Below are 19,859 nucleotides of genomic sequence, written 5' to 3'. Positions count from 1 at the left end.
GTGTCAAATTCTGGAATGACGTGGATTAGTGGAAGGAGTCTCAAAAGAGGGGAATTGAATTTCATATTTCAAATTGCAATTTGAGATATTGTGAACCATAACCCTAGAGAGAGAAGCTCCCACCCCCGCGACAAAACCTTCGTCCCCGTTTCCACCGTGACGCGCCGTTCAACGGTCACCGAAGGACTTTTTTTGTTGTGTTGCCGAAGTCGCGTCTCTTCGCGTCTCTTCCCACTCGTCGCGTCTCTTCGCGCAGGTCTCACATGTTCATGAGTTTAGTATTTTCTAGATATTCATCAACATTTTTGAAAGATATGAATTTGCGGCCCAGATTGTGAATATTTGTTGAAATATTTGTGCTACTTTGTCCAAATTGTTGAAATATTTGTTGCATGATGAAAAAAATACTTTTGATCCTTGATGTTAAGCAAAGTTATAATCTATCAACAGTATCACACCGTGACATAGGGGTTCCACTGGTTGCAACCAAAATTGGTCTGTAATGGCCTCGATATAATACAAAGTTGTATATCTTTTAATTATTGAAAGTTATCTTTATGTAATTTTTCCTCAAGAAAAACCAATGTATTCTTGTTTTTTCCTAATAACTTGGATGACTTTTATCGATCTGGAAATTGCCATCCAGTATGATATGCTCATATCTATAACTCCCACTTGACTTTTCACTCCATCACAGGTTGGGGACAAGAAAAGAGAAGGAGATAGCAATTGTGACGCACAAAGCATTTCTTTTTCTTACTCTAGGTGCTTTTGGAAATTACAGCCTATTACCAATAAGGAGTATTGGTAAATCCTGAAGAATTATTTTGATGATGCTGCGAGAAGTATTATTTGAAGAGAACATTAGAATTATTTAAAAAGCAACTTGTAGAATTTGGATGTTGTAGGAAAATCTTAAACCTTGTATTTTTCACTGGAATAATCGATTATGGACAAGCTATAATCGATTATCACTTGCATTTTGTACTAGAATAATCGATTATCATGAAACAATAATCGATTATCACAAGTCTTACTTGAATAATCGATTATCACTTCATATAATCGATTATTACTTTTTGAAAAACCTGTAACGAACTTGAATAATCGATTATCACTTATAATAATCGATTATTCGTGGCAGTTGGCACCTGACCTTTGGCATTCAGTGAAAGGAGAGGCTTGCGTATCGTGTGTCGATAGTCGGAGTAGGCTCTCTTCGAGTTAGCAAGGTGCTCTACCTGGTCTCGTGAACAGGAGAAGCTGGCGAATCGTTGGTCGATTGTCGGAGCAGTTCTCTTCGAGTTGGCAGAGTGGTCTTCTTCCGGTTCGCTCGTCGAAGGAAGGTTTATTTATTTGCTTTTCATTCACTATAATTGTAATTTGAGAAACATCTTTTTAATGGAACTGTTAATCACTGTTTATAGTGATTAACGACTGGACGTAGATTCTTCTAAATCGAACCAGTATAAAAATTACTTGTGTGATTTTTCTACTCCCTGCACTTGTTACTTTTGCCTACACTCAAACTATTCGATTAATTTTCTGAAAGAAAATTATTTTGCGAAAAGGACCAACTTTGTTTTAAAAGTGACCGAACACGCTTATATGCTACTCTTAGTTTCAATTCCGCTGCGTTATACTCTTCGAACCATACCCTTCTGGTACCAACACAGCCATCACTTGGAGAAGAAGGAATAATCAAAGTCGTAAGCACAGGAATGCCTTGCATGTTGTTATTTGTAAACCACATCCTTTAGAGCCAACTTTGTTTATTATTGTGATTCTTTTTAAATGAAAACATATTGGTTATTCAAGGATTTCACAACAAGGGTATTTCAAAATTGATTGTGATAATTATTGAACTATATGAACTTACGGGAACTTGTTGCTATGTTTTGAGTGTGGTAATGGTTGTGATGGTGTTGTAATTGGTGTGTTATCTAATGCTACGATTCTACCCAGTATTGGAATGTAATATGTGCTAATTTAGTCTTGAATGCATACGTCAATTTTAGTAAATGATAAAGGAGTGAAGTAAGTAAGTGAGATATAGATAATTTATAATTTGCTTCTTCTCAATACTTGCGTGCTTGATGTTTAACCAAGTTAATGGGATAATACGTGACGTTGTTGATAATTTATAATTTGTTTCTTCTCAATACCTGGCAACATTAAACATAGAATTTCTCTACCCTATTGAGTTTCGTGGTATTCTAGGTTCTGTATGTTAACTCAATTGAGAAGATGCTATGTGAACAAAATTGGTATGCCTTTTTTTCCATTTTGCCATGCTTGCTTTAGTTCTGTTGTTACTCTGCCATCATCGTGTTGCTTTCAGAGGCATGTATTCTACATATAAGATGATCCATTCGTTGCATTTTGATAGTCATTTTAATTGTAGAGATAAACGAAACTTGGTCCACTTACTCTCTCTCTTATTATAAGATGATCCAATTTGATCCGAATACCTAGTTTAGGTTTGGATGTCAGAAATAATATATGGTGGCAAATTACATGTTGCTTGTACATTTATCTGCACCCATATATATAACAGATATTAAAGTGATCTTACTTTTGAAATTAGATGAAAATTTGATGAACATTCGGGAAAGATAATTCCTTTTACAGTTATAGATCGTAATTAAAATTTTAATCCATGTTGACGTTGTTGTCTCTCCTATAAGACATGTTCCCTCAACTAATGAAGTTTTGAATTCAGTTAATTATACTATTACTCATCTCATCAGGACATAGATATCCCTCAACTTGGCATTTAGTTTAGTATTTATAATTTCAATTCCCTAATCAAACACATTATTATACGGATTGGCCAAAAGAGAATTGCATCATAAATAATTGATGTTGGCAGTGTCAAGGAGTTGGTGTGGCCAGCTGTGGGAAAGGAATTATATTCACAATTTCGTGGGAAGTCATCAATAATCTTCCCTCCCCTCATGTTGTCCTTAAACCTAATTTCCTTCCTGTAAATTTCATGAAAATAGATATATCTTGTAAAATTCAATTTCTCTGATATAATGTAAGAAGTAATTTTAACCATTCCATTTTGGATAGAAGGGTAAGATTATTATTCCATTTTATATTTTATTTCACTGGTATGCTTATTTCTTGAAGGAAAACAAAGAGTTGAAATTAATTTTCTATAAAGTATTTTTAATATTATATTATATAAATTCCGTTATATGGAGTTTACAAAGTTTTTACCTTTTTTTGGGAGATAATTTTGGCCATTCAATTTTATATGAATATTTAAGAATAATTTTTTAAAATCAATTTTTGTATTTTCTCAATATGTTGAACATATTTTTATTAGGAAATTATGAAAAGTTTGATCAATTAATTCCTGAATTCACAAATGTTAAATTGTTTATGTAGTTAAATTGATCGATGCTCTTAATTTCATACATTGACTTAGTGTATTATTTTATTTTAAATTTGGTATATACTTATTCTTACTTCTTCTTTTTTCTTTTCTTTTTAAATTTGAGATATCGTTTAATAAGGCCTGCTCAGTTTAACAAATTTGTTTTCATCTCCTGTTTCATCATTTTGTTGTACCTATATTTGAAATCAAAAAAAAAAAGGTGACACATTTGTAACAACAATAAATTAAAAAAATATCCCAAAACAAAAAGGTCTTAAGTCTCTCTTGATGATTATTTATTGTTGGCTTTAAGTACATACCCTTTGGTCTAAAATAGAACTGTAGCATTCCTCTAGATAATTGGTAGTAAGTTGAGATCTTAATTTTTAGGATCATGGATATTACTTTCGTATAGCCACGAATGATAGGGAAGGTAATATCATGTTTGATTTGAGATGTAATTTTGTATACTAAAGGCAAAACAATCCCTAATTACACTAGTGTATGTTATGAAAAATTTTACTTATTTACAACTTTTATTCAACATGGTCATATGATTCATATTGTGTTCATTCATTTGTTTGCAGGAGGAACTGCAAGAGATTAGGGAGAAGTATGTTTCTGAATGGATATTGAATCCTGACAATGTGCGGCAGAAAGAAGTCTTGCAATATTTACAGTTCATGTATTAGAATTGATGAAAGAAATGTATTGTTAACATTTATTAGTAATGTAATTTGAACATTAGAATGATGATTGTGTTACATTTGATAATCATTTTGACATGGTTTAATACAACACTAAGCATTATTTGTCTACGATCTTTGTTGCATAATGTCCAGGATTTGTATTTCATAATGTGTGTTTAAGGTGCTATTTACAAGGTATTATTTTTTCACTTAAAATATGCATTTCAAAATAAGTGGCATATTCAAAAATGTCTTCTTCGTGCATAAAGTTAGCCTAAACTACCCACTTATAATGCATTTGCTATCACTTTCGTCTTTGCACCATGACTTTAAACAAAGACGTTTTCTGGTTCAATGGCACATGATATTTTTCAAGAGCTTCTTTCACTATATCATAAGAAAGCTCTTCTTTTGAAACCCCAACATCAACAACAACATGAATAAGTTAAAGCCAACAATAAATAATGATCCAGAGAGACTTAAGGCCTATTTTTTTTGGGATATTTTTTTAATTTATTGTTGTTACAAATGTGTCACCTATTTTCTTTTTACTGATTTCAAATATAGGTACAAGAAATGATGAAACAGGTGATGATAAAAAATTTGTTAAACTAAGCAAGCCTTAATAAATACAAATCTATAACAAAGCCATCACAACTTTATGCATATAAGAAATTAATTTTCCCTTAAAACAAACATTACTATGAGAAAAACACTAGAGCAATAATAATGATAATTACAAATACTAACATATGAAAGGGAATCATAAAAATGTTTTTAGGTAATTTGGGTAATACATTTAGAACTAAACCTTTTCATTTATTTAGCAATTTTTATTTATTTATTCACTTTTAAATAAAAGGATATACTTTGGAGAATGAGAAAAAGTGCAGGGTAGAATAGAGGATGAAAAAATTGTCTCACTCAACTTAAACAAAATTTTGAAATTGGTTCTAGAATGTTCTCTAATTATTGTTTTTAACAAAATTTTTTACTATCTTTTGTTTTTGGCCACGCACAACTTTTCTGTTCAAGTTATTCAAATGGGGGAGAAGGTTACTTCCATAATTGAGNTTGCCATAAATGCATTTGGTAGCAAGGATGATTCCAGTAGGCGACAGGTAAATTTAATTTATTTTTTTCTAATGTTCCCATTAGTATAGGTATATAACATTGCTCTGCCATTTACATCATTATGGTCAGTTGTGGATTTGGTTATCACAGGATATCAATCAACCTAGAACACAGTACAACCTACCTGCTAGTTTAGTTTAGCTTTACTAATTGAATTCTTATTTAAACACTTTCTTCCTTCAATTTTCTCGTTTTACTTTACAGGTGTCTATAAAAACAAATGAGTAATCTGTAACAAGGCCATTCCCACAGTGGACATATAGATGGTACACCACCTTCTCTATATTCTATTTGTTCATTTTTCTATATGCAAACATAGGCATCAGATCATTTCTTCTTATTATACCCACATGCTTTCCTCTGGCCCTTTGCTTTGCTACAGATATAATATTAGTTAGGGATTTAGGACTGAGTACATTTCACAGTCTTTTCATTCAATAGCATCTTCAACATAGTTAGGGTACTACTTATTAAGCTCATGAAGAGGAGGTACGAGGAACAAGCAAAACACAATGTTGTGACACTTGAAACAGTATGGCATAAGGCAGATTTCAGGATAAGCTACCCTAAACAATTCAAATAATTCATAATTTAAGAACAAGGTACAAAGATACAAAACTTTTAATGACAATGGGATGAAACCAAAATAGCTAAAAATTTTAAATTCTAGGTTCACTCAAATTGTTACTACTACCTACTATATGCCCAACACTAGTTGTTTAATGCTCTACCAACTCCAGGTTGAGAGTATGACATAGTCCAAGTACATAAGCTCAATTTTTAGCTTGACACATTTCCACAACTTTACAATGAGGTTGGTAATTACATTGAAAATTAAAATCCAAAAACACCATAAAGAAACAAATCAAACAGGTACTCACAGTAAGCAAGGGGAAAAATGTTGACTTCACTTCACCATATATGTTAGTCAAAGATTCAAAACGCAATAAGCCCAAAACCACAAAGTAGATGTTGTTCCAAACTGCAGAACGCACAGTTTGGTCAAAAGCAACTTTAGCAGGGACAACCTACAACAGAGTACAACCTACCTGCTGGTGGATTTGGCAAACAACTTATTCATTCTTTCAAAGCTCAGAGCAAAAATTATTTAAGTTCAACATATGACAGAAAACATGTGAATATATAGAAAATACTAAATTGATGAACATGTGAGACCTACGCGAAGAGACGCGATGAGTGAGAAGAGACGTGAGGAGCAGGAAGAGACGCGACTTCGGCGACACAACGGAAAAAGTCCTCTGGTGACCATTGAACGGCGTGTCACGATGGAAACGGGGACAGAGGTTTTGTCGCGAGAGTGGGAGTTTCTTTCTCTAGGGTTTTGGTTCACAATCTCTCAAGTTGCAATTTGAAATCTGAAATTCAATTCCCCTCTCTTAAAACCCCTCCCACTAATCCACATCATTCTTTATTTATTTTTTTCTTCAAAAACGTGGACCACCCAGAATTTGACACGTGGCGGTGTCAAAAATTTGTCAAATTTTGGGTCTCAAAGTATCATTACCCAGGGTTTGGTTTTTCAAGTGGCGGGCTTTATTTTGGAATTTCAAAATCGAAATATCACTTTGGGTTGGAGAGGACCCTAGAGAGAGAAGAAGCACCTAGAGTCGTGTTGCGGTGAGGGAGAACCATTGTTTGAGGGAGTTTTGACCGTTTCGGGACCGTCGCCATTCACTGGAGGATATTTCACCGTAATTCCATTGTTTGGAAGCAACGACCACCGAAAGCGTTGCGTTTTCGCCATTACGCCATTGTTGGACCGTTCCTTTGGACAATCGTTTGTTGTTGATCGATGAGTTTGAATTGTTTTATAATTTATTTGCCATTTAGGGGTTTTGTTGTTTTATGGGTGTTATTAAGATATTATTTAACCTTATTTGTTTAACCTTACAGGAGAATTTCTTCTCCTTTTCTCAATCATTTAGTAAAACTGTTCAGTTTCTTTTATTCTATTTCATAAATCTCTTTCCATTTCGAGGAAGCCCTTACACGGTTTCTTGTTCTTCGGGTGGGAGGATAGAAGAATGTCATAATTAAAGAAGAAATGTTATCATCGTAAGGAAAGAGAAACGGGAATTTGAATAGTGAAATTTGGATTTAATGCATTTTGAAATGTGAAATTGACTGCTTGTTAAAATAAATGTGTCGGTGTCCTGAAATATATGCTTTATTACTTTTTATTGCGATGGAGACTTCTCATTTGAGCACAAGTAGAATTGTATATTTAAAGCTTTATGGTACTCTTCTCATATAACATGAACTTGTGCAAACACTAGTAAAGTATTCTTTTTGTAAGTATAAACATGAGTCATTGACCATTTAAATAAATTATTATTAATTTACCATTTCACTTTTTGCATAGTCGTTTATATATTATGTTACTGCAGTTTTCTTGTGTTAATGTATTTTGCGTATTGATCCGAGTTATTGAAAAAGTTATGTGATCTCATTGATATTCTTGTGATTTTGCTACCGTTTTAATCACTTTGTATTAAGTAGCTTGTTGCCAAACACTTTCGTTTTCATTTTATATTTCCCTTGTGAAATGTGTCATTATTTAATTGGTGCCATATTATGAACTTTGCTATTTAAAGATGTGCATAAGTTGTTATTTTATACAGAGTTAAAGGATCTAGAGGTGAATCAGCAGAAGAACAAAAAATAGATGAGCTTTCTTTCACAGAATTAAGAGATAAACTAATTGCCCTGGATCCTCTCAATAAAAAGAACATCATCAGCATTAATCAAGTTGAATACATTGAAGAGTTGAAGCAACTTTTAAAGAATGAAGAGATACCTACTCCTGCTCCAGTTGAGCAGCATTGGGCAACGAATAATAGGAGTCCCTTGAGTCCTGCTTCAAACCCATTTTAGGATGATATATTTTCTTGGGTAATAAAACTCTTTCCTCGATAATTGTTTCATATAGATAGTTCCAAATTCTTTATTAAGCCAGGATGGGTGAACTTGTATTACTTGGTCATATGAAGTAAACATAGTTTCATGTTTATCACAATGATTGTACTTCCTTTTGTTTTGATGTTTTGTATAATGAAAGTTTTGGCGATTTATTTCAGATTTTATTAATTTTTAACAACTTTTAGAGAAAAGATGAAATAAGGTTTTTTAAATGAAAAAATTTAGCAGCTTCATCATTGGTAGTACAAACTAACTCAATAGCCTTTTTTGTAATTCTAGTGTGTTAAACTTGATATTGAACTTGAATTCTAGTACATACAAGTGATATTCAGGAATTGATTATGACATTTATATCGAACTCCATCCCCAATGAAACATTTTTTGTAAAACTCGTTGTGTAGAAAAAGCACTGGGAGCAAACGCCAAATAAGAGGAGAGTTCAGACAAAGTTTCTACACACAGGGGTCAACTGTGAAAATGACATTGATTTTTAAGTGAACCAAAATTTTTTTAAGACTTATTGGACATACAAGTGATTTTCAGGCATTGATTATCACATTTATATTGAACTCCATGGTCAAAGAAAAATTCTTTGTAAAACTCATTGTGCAGAAAGAACACTGGGAGTAAAGACCACATAAGTGGGGAGTTCAGGCAAAGTTTCTACACACAGGGGTTAACTGTGAAAGTGACATTAAATTTTAAGTGAACCATTTTTTTAAGACTTATTGGACATACAAGTGATTTTCAAGCATTGATTATCACATTTATATCAAACTCTATGGTCAAGGAACCATTATTTGTAAAACTCATTATGCAGAAACAACATTGGGAACAAAGGCCAAATAAGTGGAGAGTTGAGGCAAAGTTTATGGACACAGGGGTCAACTGTGAAAATGATATTGATTTTTAAGTGAACCAATTTTTTTTAAGACTTATTGGACATACAAGTGATTTTCAGGCATTGGTTATCACATTTATATCGAACTCCATAGCCAAAGAACAATTCTTTGTAAAACTCATTGTGCAAAAACAACACCAGGAGTAAAGGTCACATAAGTGGGGAGTTCAGGAAAAAATTTTGCACATAAGGGTCAACTGTGAAAATGGCATTGATTTTTAAGTGAACCAATTTTTTTTAAGACTTATTGGACATACAAGTGATTTCCAGGCATTAATTATCACATTTATATCTAACTTCATGACCAAGGAACAATTCTTTGTAAAACTCATTGTGTAGAAACAACAATTGGAGTAACGGCAAAATATAGGGACGAGAAGCATTTGCAAGGAGGGAATCAGAAAAGCGAAAGTGAGAGTCGAATTAAAAAGTGAAGGAGGAAACAGGGGAGGAAATCGTCGCCGACGCAATCCCCTGAACACCGAAAGAAGGAGAGAGAGGGGAGGATAGGAAGTTTGGTTTGGTTGGATGCGAAGAAGAAGTGTGAAAAGAAAGAAAACCAAAAAAAAAACTTTAAATCCCTAAAGTCCTTTAATTCCACCTCATTTTCAATTTCTTTTAAACATTTATCACATGACCAATAAAGGAATGACACATATCTAGTGTCAAAAATTTGTCAAAATTGAATGTTAAAGTATCATTACCCTTTATTTTATTTGCTACACATTCACAATCATAACACACACCACACCATGGTTTTAATATTCCTGCATCCATATGTTTTATTTCGACCGATTTAATACTTTATGCACCCACCTTACACTGCACACACCAGTTATTAATTATTTTGCTTGTTTAGTTTGAGTTTGTTCAATATGTTTATTGCATATTCATGTTCACTAAACAACACTTGTTTTTGTTTTTGTTAGACTGTGATTTACTATTTTATTTTACATTATTGTTGGTTTTACTTTTTCATTTAGGTTATTTTACAGTTTGTTTCTTTAGTTTATTTTCTAAAAAAAATATTCTTAAATTTTCATAAATCTCAATTTTTCATAAATATTATTTGTCATAAAAATGTCAAAAAAATATAAAATTTGAAAAAACAAAAAACCTAAATAATTTATCTCTTCTTGTCTATCATTGGCCCTATGTTGTCTTTCATTATTATTTTTGGAGAAATAACCATTTGTTGAAAATCACATCATTTTGCATATTTGATTTGCATATTTAATCAAACGTATAGTCTTTGGATAGGCATTGTAGGTTGTTAAAACATTCCGTATGTATAATCGATTTCCAAAACCAAAATTCAGTTTTGTAGAACACCATCATTCCAATTCTTTTTGTTGCTTTCTGAAATAAACTATGATAGCAACTTTAAACTCTACTTTTAAATTTTTTATATTTTTGTTACTCGTCCCGTCATTACCTTGGTTACAACGTTATTGATACTAGCTTTCTTCCAAAAACGTCACATCCTATATTAATATTACTCATTGCATTATAAATCAAAAGCTAAATTTTATTAATGGAGATATTATTTGACCTATGTAGAACTATGCAAGACGTATTAAGAGAAACATATTAAGAGATATTATATGACCAACTAGTTGAATCATCTTAATTTATAATCTACAAATTATTGTTATTCTCAGCTCATTTTAATTTAGAGAAATGAACTTTAGGGTGGATATTTTCTTATACAAGTTAGATTAAAAAAGTTACAACTCAAAATTCAAATATGTCTCAAAACGTATTAAGATGCTTGTATACTATATTTACCACTACGATGTGAAAAAAAAAATCATATTTTGGTAGAACGAGATACTTATCAAGTGGTTTGATGGCTATATAGACTCATCTTAAACATAAAACACGCAAGCATAAAAAAGCAAGACACGAGCAAAAATGATAACAAAAAAGCAACCTTTACAAACAACGAACCAAGGCATTAACATCACAAAAACGAAAAGAAAAAAAAAAAAAAATATATATATATATATATATATATATATATATATATATATATCATTACAGCAGTGGAGATGACGAAGAGTGAGGTCCTCTAGAATTATTGTACAAGATGGCGATGACGATATAAATTAACTTTCGTGCCGCGCTGAAGTAAATTTAAGTATGGAAACTCAATAGAAAATTATAAAAATATTAAATACTAATAAGGGAAATAATTTTTTTAATAAAAATTCAGTTAAATATATTCAAATTGATAGGAACTTAAAACTTGTCTATAAATTTTCTATAATACGGTGAAATCCTACTATGATAACAGTATACTGTATTTCTATCCATTCTCTTATTTTAAAGGTATTGGAGGGAAACTGGACATTAACAAATAATATAATTTTCGTACATCATTATCTTCTTTTACTTATTTGATTGAGAATTTGAAATTGCAACTGACTTATGATTTCAGCCACGCAAGCCATATATGTAATTCATAAAATAGGTAGGTTTTTTCCTCTGTAAATTTCAGGAAAGCCAAATATTTGGACACAATTTCAGGAAAGTAAAATGTAAACTAAATATTTGGACACAAGAGTCTCAACAAATATAATTTAATCCAAAGAAACATAGCTTCCAGATAATAAGATTCCAATATTGACGATCATGCAGATGAGAAATTTCAGGATACACTTTTCATCTTCATTGCATACTCTGAAACCTTTTCATGATAAGCATGCTCATCTCCAAGTAACGGTGTGCACAGTTTGAAAGACAATTAGATTCACTGGAACTGAATTTATTCCCAGGTGTACCCGTGATGCATTTGTCCCAGCATTCACTTGTTAGCTTTGCCACCATTTCATTAACCATAGCTCTTTGCTGTTCTTCCTGAAATTAGAGGGATAGTTAAGGGCATATTACTTTATGAATTGTGTAAAACCCGATGAAGAAAAAATAAATTTAATAAAATATGTCATAAAATAAAAGGAATTAGTATTGTGAAGATTTGTAATACAGATTGTTAATGGATAAATTTGTTTATTTATTTATTTAGTGCTTTATTTATATATAGGGCGTTTTATATGCTTTTATATGGCTATTGTTGTGCATATTAATCAATGAAATGTGACTAGTGTAGTGGTTAAGTGCGTATGTGTAGTCTGGTGCAGGGACTTGATTCCTGAATGGGCAAAGGTGGATGTTTTATTTTTGGTGAACAGAATGGGCAAAGGCACCAGATTCATCTCCAAGAAAGTTTAGGAAACTGAATGGCCATAAAGGAGCAAGGGGTTTATCTTTGGGGAGGATTAGGTTAAAACGATAGAAGAGAGAACTGTACGGAAGGGAAAGAGAAGTCAAGAGGGGTTTATCTTTGGGGAGGATTAGGTTAAAATGAGAGAAGAGAGAACTGTAAGGAGGGGAAAGAGAAAGCAAGAGCAGATAGAGAGAAAGCCGTGAGTGGTTACGAAGAAGATCTGAGTTTTGCTAAGCTGCAGTGTGGCGAAAGGGAAAGAAACCTTGAGGCAAAAAATGTAGGACCAAAGGGAAACCTAGATCCATCGAGGTAAGGGGACCTAACTCTTTATGTTTGTGATTTGTTATGGAATATATGCTCTTGATCTTGCCATTCTGTGCAAGCTGTGGGTGACCCTGGCAGTGTAATCTACGCATGATGAGCGCATTCCAATTCAGGGGTAGTGTGGTTCAAGGGCTTGAATGCCTTGGTTACGTTTAAGGGTTGTGTTTGGTTCTAGGATGTTGTAGAAGATGCCATGTATGTTTGAGGTTAGGTTCGCTCATAACGTTACGGGCAGGAGTTTGTGGCTTGATGGGAGTTCAGCACAGGTTCTGGGATTTTGTATGGTTTAGCAATGTGTTTTTCATGCAGCAGTAAGGAGGGGGGAAATTAACGTGTTCCCAAGACTGAGTTATAGTGGGATGAGGGTGTTTTCGTTTAGTGGTGATAGTAGGCTATGGTAGTTTCGTTGTGGTGGTTAGGCACTAAAGTATGGGAACGGGAAAACATTGGTCAAATATCAGATTGGGCTGTTTAGAGTAAAGGGACACACGGGTTCTGGTGCAAATGAGAAAGTCGGGAGTGTAAGTGAACGTGGGTATATAGGGTGTAGGTATTAGTTTGAGGGAACATGCTGTTTAATGAATATCAATGAAAACCGTGATATATGAGGATTAGGTTATGGTCATGGGTAGTTTGGGATCTTAAATGGGTTACATGGTTTTTTGGAGCAACCGAGAGAACGTAGGAGTTTAAATTGATGCATGAACTTGTTCGAGTACCATCATGTAGCCACCATGAATAATGTGTTTCTACGTAACCATGTTGTCTGTTTATGGTGTTTGTGATGGTGTGCAAAAGAGGTGTATGGCTAGTGAATTGAGTTTTTGTTTGATGTTGTAAGTCATTTGGTGATGTTATGTTGTGGTGATGACTATGAGGACTGAAGGGAACCATCATGCACGTAGTGTTGTTCTTTTCCAAGCCAAATCATTTTAGAGAGATGAATACATGCTTGTATGGAGATTGGTTCTTTATCATTACACGTGGGTAAAGAGTTTCGTATGGGGAATGTAGGGTATGTATAAGTCATTTGGGTATGTGGGTTGTTGTTTCCTTGTTTATGAGATAGGGGCACATGTTTTCTCTCCTAAAGCTAGTCTGGTATGTGATGTCCAGGGCACTAGGAAGAAGCCATAAGGGTTTCATGTGATGTAAGTCATGGAACAAAGTTTCACATTATGTTTTCCTTATACACGATACTCATGGGATGTTAGTTTTAATACGAGAAGAACATACCATGCATTAAATGTTTGAAGAGTGTGGGGCCATGGTGTATGTTACGTGAAGAAAATTGGTGGACCCACATGGGTTCCACTTTGGAAAAGTAGATGGGTTTCTCATCTTTTGATATGTGTATATTGAAAATAGGGGGGATGTGGTTAGTACTTGGCTAACTTATTGATGTGTGTTGGTTGACTTTGTACTATAGTGGTATTTATTGACTTGAGAATGTCATAACATGAGATATGTTTTGTATGGGTTACGAGAGTACGGTAATGGTTTTATGTGATCATTGTTGAACTTAGTGAGCGGGTCACGCTGTTGAACCCCTGCAGTGTAATGGTGGTTATGATATGGAGTATGTCTTCTAATTATACTTCTTTAAATCCTCATTGGTACCTTTCTTCTTGCGAGAAGGTAGAAAGGTAGATCTCTTCGTCTTTAAGAGACGGTGAAAGACATGGTTCTCTTCGTCCATGAGAGGCAGTTGGAGAGACTGAGATTCGAGTTCTACCTTTTCCTCTTTCGAGAAGTAGAAACGGATGGATGTCTCGCTCGTAGGATTCCGACTCATGCTTAGTTTAGCACTGATAAGAATAACTGTGGTATAGAGCTAATGAGTTGATCATGATTCCATTTAAGGGAATGTATGGTTTGTTATTGTATTGGTCGTTATAGTCTTATTATGCATTGATGTTGATTAATGTGATAGAACTGTAGTAAGAACTTAACGACTGATGTTGGATCATTCTCTCACAATAAAAACAGTTGTTCGGTACATCCTAAGCTGGGATGTTACAAATTGCATGGGCAAAACTTGTATTTATTCTGACACAAAGCAGATAGCAAAAATAACACTAAAAGAGAACCATTAACATTCTCCAAGAAAAAAAAAGGTATGTGACCAACTAATGATACTTAAGCATCACTATTCTCACTATAAAGCATACATAAGAGAAACACAAAAACCATCTCAGAATATGGCTTGAAACAGTAACAGCAAGGTTAGACACTAAAACTAGGTAATTTATAAACTAAAATTATTTTGCCTATAACTCTTATAAATGCAATTTTTCTCATCCATCTTCCAATTTTTTCAGACTGCATTCGCAGAATACGAAGATAGGTAAAATTAAGATTAAAGCAACTAAAAGTAAAGTCAAGCATAACTCCCCAAAATTCACAGTAAAAATAGAAAATCGACACACCTGTACTTTAATTCTGGAAACTAACGAATTATTATATGGCATTGGAATAACATCATCACACATTGCAAAAGGTAATACATGCTTCCGCTAATCAGTATAAGGTAGAGTTTATTCATCTTGTAACTTGCATAATAACTCAGATTTAATTTATAGCTAAAATAACAGAATCAACCTTTGATTAATTCATAACAAACAAGAGAGAAAACGAATGTATACATGTACTGCTATCAACGAAAATTAACGTTATTTTCTTAAATCGGCGATGATATGTTCATTTTCACATACATAAGAATCCCGTAAAATCACAGGATACTAACAAGGGGTATGAAGAAATTAAACTTACAGAATAAAATTTCTGCATTTCAGCTGAATTAAGGTCTGAAAGATCCATAGAGAAAGTGGAGAGAACTCTTCGACCGAATCTACAAAAACCCTAAGGCCACAAGCCAACCAAACTATCGTATGAAATTTAACCTAAAACGGTAAAACCCTCGCCCTTCTGTCCCAAACCTTTTCTAAAACCCTAGCACAGACGAAATGATAGATGAACCAAACCATTGTTTTCAAGGCCCAGTCCAATCACGTGCAATTTCATACGTTTCTCGTGGCTAAGAGAAATATGCAAAAAGAGAATTTCTTCATGCACCCTCATGTTTTCTCTCTGCACCTCCATATAATAGAAAAGGATAGTACATAATTTTTTTAGTGTTTTAATTATAGTTTTGGATTGAACAATATGTTTTAGAATATACAATCTACACTATAAATTTACCTTCTGGATTATATAATAAATAATACAAGTTTGAAAAACAATGTAAAATATAAAATACATTTTATACGTTATAATTTGAAATACAAATTTATATTTTCAATTTTATAATTTATAACTTGAGAAGACAGTTCAGAATACTTTATATTTTGAATTCTGTAATATTTTGGAGTATACAATTCAAAATATGCAAATTTTTAGATTATACCATCTAAAATACAATTTTGAAAAACAATTTAAAATATAAACTACATTCTAAATTATATAATTCCTAAATCAAATTGACATTCTAAATTATACTAACTATAATACAAATTTGAAAAATAATCTAAAATTCAAAATATATATCATATTGTATAAAACATGATGGTCTACGTCCATAAAAACCCGACTTTCGAAACAAATACTTACATAACCAATTTTAACTTTTATTATAAAATAATTATTTAAAAAAAAAAACTCAATTTAACATAAAATTACCGTTTAGTTAACATGTTCCAAAAGGAAAAAGTATTTTACTATTAGGAGTGAGTTTTAGGCCAAACTAAATCCTACAAAACCAGCTTTTAAGATGAGGTCTGCACTCCACTTATATATTATAAATTGGCCTTATCTCTAGTCGATGTGGGACTTCCAACACCCCCCTTCACGTCGAGGTATAGACATCTCGTGCGTGATAGTAGAAATTGGGTGGACCAATATTGGCCCGACAACGGGTGGAATAGAAAGAGAAATGCCCACTTAGAACTCGCTTATGGTATCAGAGTCATGACTGGAGCTCATCCTAGCGATTTCTGTCGTCGTTGGGCATATTGTTCCACCCGTTATCGGGCCGCTATCGGACCACCCATTAAAAAGTCTAATCCCACGCTCGAGATGTATATATCTCGGCGTGAAGAGGGTGTGTTGGAAGTCCATCGACTAGAGATGAGGCCATTTAAGTGTATATAAGTGGGTGCAAACCTCACCCTACAAGCCGGTTTTGTAGGGTTAAGTTAGGCTTAAAATCCACTTCTAACATTTACAACAATTATTTTCTATTTCAACTATCAATAGCATATCTACAATCCATCATTGTATAAAATGCTATAAATTATTAAATTATCTGTAAAAATATCTTTTTATTAATAAACTTCATGTGCATAGATTTTTGTCCTCCGAACTACTATTATATTACTATTATATATTATATGTTACATATTGTAACTTGAATTCGTGTTTTTAAAGGATTAATTTTAGTTGCACAAAACCTTCTCTCACCACGTGTTTAATCTAATGTCTGAACCACGTGTTTGATCCTTGAGAGATGATCTAAGAGTGACTTTCTAGTATATATTGCATTTCTAATTGTTCATTAATTTGATTTGTGTATAACCTCGATCAAGAAGTTTAGAGACTGGGGTAAATTCTTTTAGACCAATAAAGATATTTTAGTATTGAAAAGGAATGAATTTGTTGGAAGTTTCTACTAAAGGTTTTTTAGAACTACTGGCTTTTGTTAGAGGAAATTTTAATATTTCTTCCAAGGATGCTTGAACTTTTGGCTAAGGTTGAGGTGTTACTAATATTTTCAAGATTGGATTTTGTGATCCCATGGGGGCATATTGTTCTTTACTTAGTGGTTGTCCACTCATTACTATTTTTCTTATAAAAACTATATTATTAAAAATATGATAATGAATTTTCTTTTCCTTTTATATGTTCTATTTCAAAATCAAAACAAGATAATAAAGCTTATCATCTTGCAAAAATATGTTTAGAAACCAAATTCTAGACATCTTTTGTCAAAACATTAGTTTAAATAAAAAATGTTTTATTGAATAAATCATCTTGAATTTTTGTAAACATAAACCTATTGATAAAATTTCTTTTTTGACAATAGAGTATTATTGGGTGGAATGCCAGATACTCTTGAATGATATTTTTGTTCTTTAGTAGATTCTTGAACTTTTTGTTTTAAAAAGTCCACCATAGCCTAATTTAGAGGCATCTATTTCCATTATTAGAAAAGCTTATGGATTTGGTATTCCTAAATAAGGAAGTTTTTAACTAATTCTTTTACTTTTATTATAGTTTGAGTCATTTCTTCTTACCATGAAGGCATATTTTTTCGGAGTCTTTTGAATAATGGTGCATATGGTATTCTAATATTTGGGATAAAATTTGTTATGTAATTTACACATCCTAAGAATATTTGTAATTGTTGTTTATCTTTTATTTCATTTAGAAATTTAGATGTAAATTCTAATAATCTTTGTATTTGAGTTATTTTATTTTGGTAAATTTCATAACCTAAAATTTTTGTCTTCTTTTGAAAAATTTTCATTTTTCTTGTTGATACTACTAATATATTTTCTTTCATTATTTTAATAAATGTATCTAAATGATTAATACATCCAGTAATATTTTTTTTAAGGTTTAATACCTATTTTGATCCCTCCTTTGGGAGGGTTTGTTCAAAGTGGTCCCTCCTTTTTTTCAAAAGTTCACTTAAGTCCTACCTTTTGCAAAAACTGTTCAAATTGGTCCTTTTTGCTAACGACGTTAAGTTCCCTAACGGCAGAGCTATTAGGTGTCTAACATGTGCTGATTTGGCATTGTTAATTGTTTTAAAAAATCTATATAATTGTGACGTGTAAATTATATTAATTAGGGTTGGATTAAAGAAAGGAATTAGGGGTAATTAGGGTGGGAAGATTGGGGTAATTGGAATTCGATTGCGATTGGGATTGGGATTGAAATTGGGGTCAGCTTAGGGTTCGTGGTTCGTGAGCGCGATTCAAATTGGGGTCAGAAGATTGAAATTGTGGGCGTTGTTCGTCAAGGTTCATGGTTCGTCAAGGGAGGTTGTTTCGTTTCTTCGTCGTCAGGTTAGTGTTCTTACTTGCTTCGTGATCGCATTGGGTGTGTTTGTTCTGTAATGAGTCGAATTTGTGTGTTTGTTTTGTATGGGTGTAATTACTTAAAAAATGATTTTATTTGTCGGTTTCGTAGTCGTTTTCTTTGTTGAAATTGGTGTCGTGTTGGTTGTTGAAATTGGTCCACTGTCTGTGTTGAAATTGGTCCCCCTTTTGGTGTTAAATTGGTCTCATTGCTATTAATTTATGAAAGTGGTCCCCTTTTCCATGTGCAGGGTAGGGTTTGGGATGAGTGAGGATAGGTTTAAGGTGGTGGTCCACTACGGTGGGACCTTGATAAAGGATGTGTTTCCCTTTAANTATATAGGTGGGNAGATATCTTNTTGGGACATTGACCNTGACACATGGAGTTATTTTGGAGTGGTTGCTACAATTAAAGAAATGGGTTACATGGAAGTACAAGAGTTAGTTTATAGCATTGACAATATTTTACATGGCCTGTATGACGATAGGGGAGCTATGAATATGATGGAAATAGCTAAATCTTTGGGGAAGGTGGATTTATTTATTGTGCATAAAGTTAGCAAACCAGACTTTGTGGAAACTGAGAATGAGAATGAAATTCTTTACCTTTGCCAAGGGCCTGCAGAGAGTGGTGAGGGTAGTGGGTTTGAGGCTGCTGCAGAGGAAAATGAGGAGGTTGAGAAACAGTGCGTGGTGGAGGAAGTTGGTGATAAGTTGGACACACATGATGAAGTGGAGGTGGAGGAAGTGGAGGTGGAGGTGGAGGCAGTTGAGGAAGTGGAGGTGGAGGCAGTTAAGGAAGTGGAGGTGGTGGCAGTGGAGGTGGAGGAAGTAGGTGGTGTGGTGGCAGAGGAAGTGAAGGAAGAAGTGCAAGTGGATGAAGTACAAAACAGTAGTGAGGAAGAAGTGGAAGTGCAAATCAATAGTGAGGAGAGTGATGAAGATTACATGGTTGAAGATATTGGAAGGGGGTTGTCTGATGATGATTCTGAGGCAGAAGAACTGTTAACTCCAGAAAATAGTGATAGTGAGGAGGATGACAATCAAGACAAACCAAGCCGATGTCTGTTTCCTACATTTGGAAAGAAAAAGTCCATGGTAGATTACAAATGGGAAGTTGGTACTATTTTTAATGATAAGGAGGACTTTAAGGAAGCAATTAGAAACTATGTTATTCATA

At 33.3% G+C, this 19,859-nt stretch overlaps 2 protein-coding genes across 2 annotated transcripts; one reads left to right on the top strand and one right to left on the bottom strand.

Moving 5' to 3' along the window:
* The first annotated feature begins 3,806 nt into the window (after positions 1-3,806).
* Positions 3,807-8,103, top strand: LOC106758165 (L-galactono-1,4-lactone dehydrogenase 2, mitochondrial-like). Its single transcript, XM_014641106.1, has 3 exons — positions 3,807-3,818; positions 3,973-4,070; positions 7,851-8,103. The coding sequence occupies exons 1-3, from the start codon at positions 3,807-3,809 to the stop codon at positions 8,101-8,103; spliced, it is 363 nt and encodes a 120-aa protein (XP_014496592.1).
* Positions 8,104-11,480: 3,377 nt separating this feature from the next.
* Positions 11,481-15,575, bottom strand: LOC106767285 (mitochondrial import inner membrane translocase subunit TIM8). The gene is made up of 2 exons (XM_014652142.2): positions 15,372-15,575; positions 11,481-11,908 (listed from the first exon to the last, which is right to left on the bottom strand). The coding sequence occupies exons 1-2, from the start codon at positions 15,417-15,419 to the stop codon at positions 11,720-11,722; spliced, it is 237 nt and encodes a 78-aa protein (XP_014507628.1). The 5' UTR covers positions 15,420-15,575; the 3' UTR covers positions 11,481-11,719.
* Between the last annotated feature and the right edge of the window lie 4,284 nt (positions 15,576-19,859).

Source organism: Vigna radiata, chromosome 1, assembly GCF_000741045.1.
Source record: "Vigna radiata var. radiata cultivar VC1973A chromosome 1, Vradiata_ver6, whole genome shotgun sequence".
Classification (NCBI taxonomy): Eukaryota; Viridiplantae; Streptophyta; class Magnoliopsida; order Fabales; family Fabaceae; genus Vigna; species Vigna radiata.
This window is presented reverse-complemented; position numbering and strand designations above follow the sequence as displayed.

Coding starts and splice junctions, on each gene's coding strand:
- LOC106767285 (XM_014652142.2), bottom strand. CDS start 15,419: ATGGATCTTTCAGACCTTAATTCAGCTGAAATGCAGAAATTTTATTCT. Junction 11,909..15,371: donor AAATGCAGAAATTTTATTCT/GTAAGTTTAATT, acceptor CTCTAATTTCAG/GAAGAACAGCAAAGAGCTAT.
- LOC106758165 (XM_014641106.1), top strand. Junction 4,071..7,850: donor TTGCAATATTTACAGTTCAT/GTATTAGAATTG, acceptor TATTTTATACAG/AGTTAAAGGATCTAGAGGTG.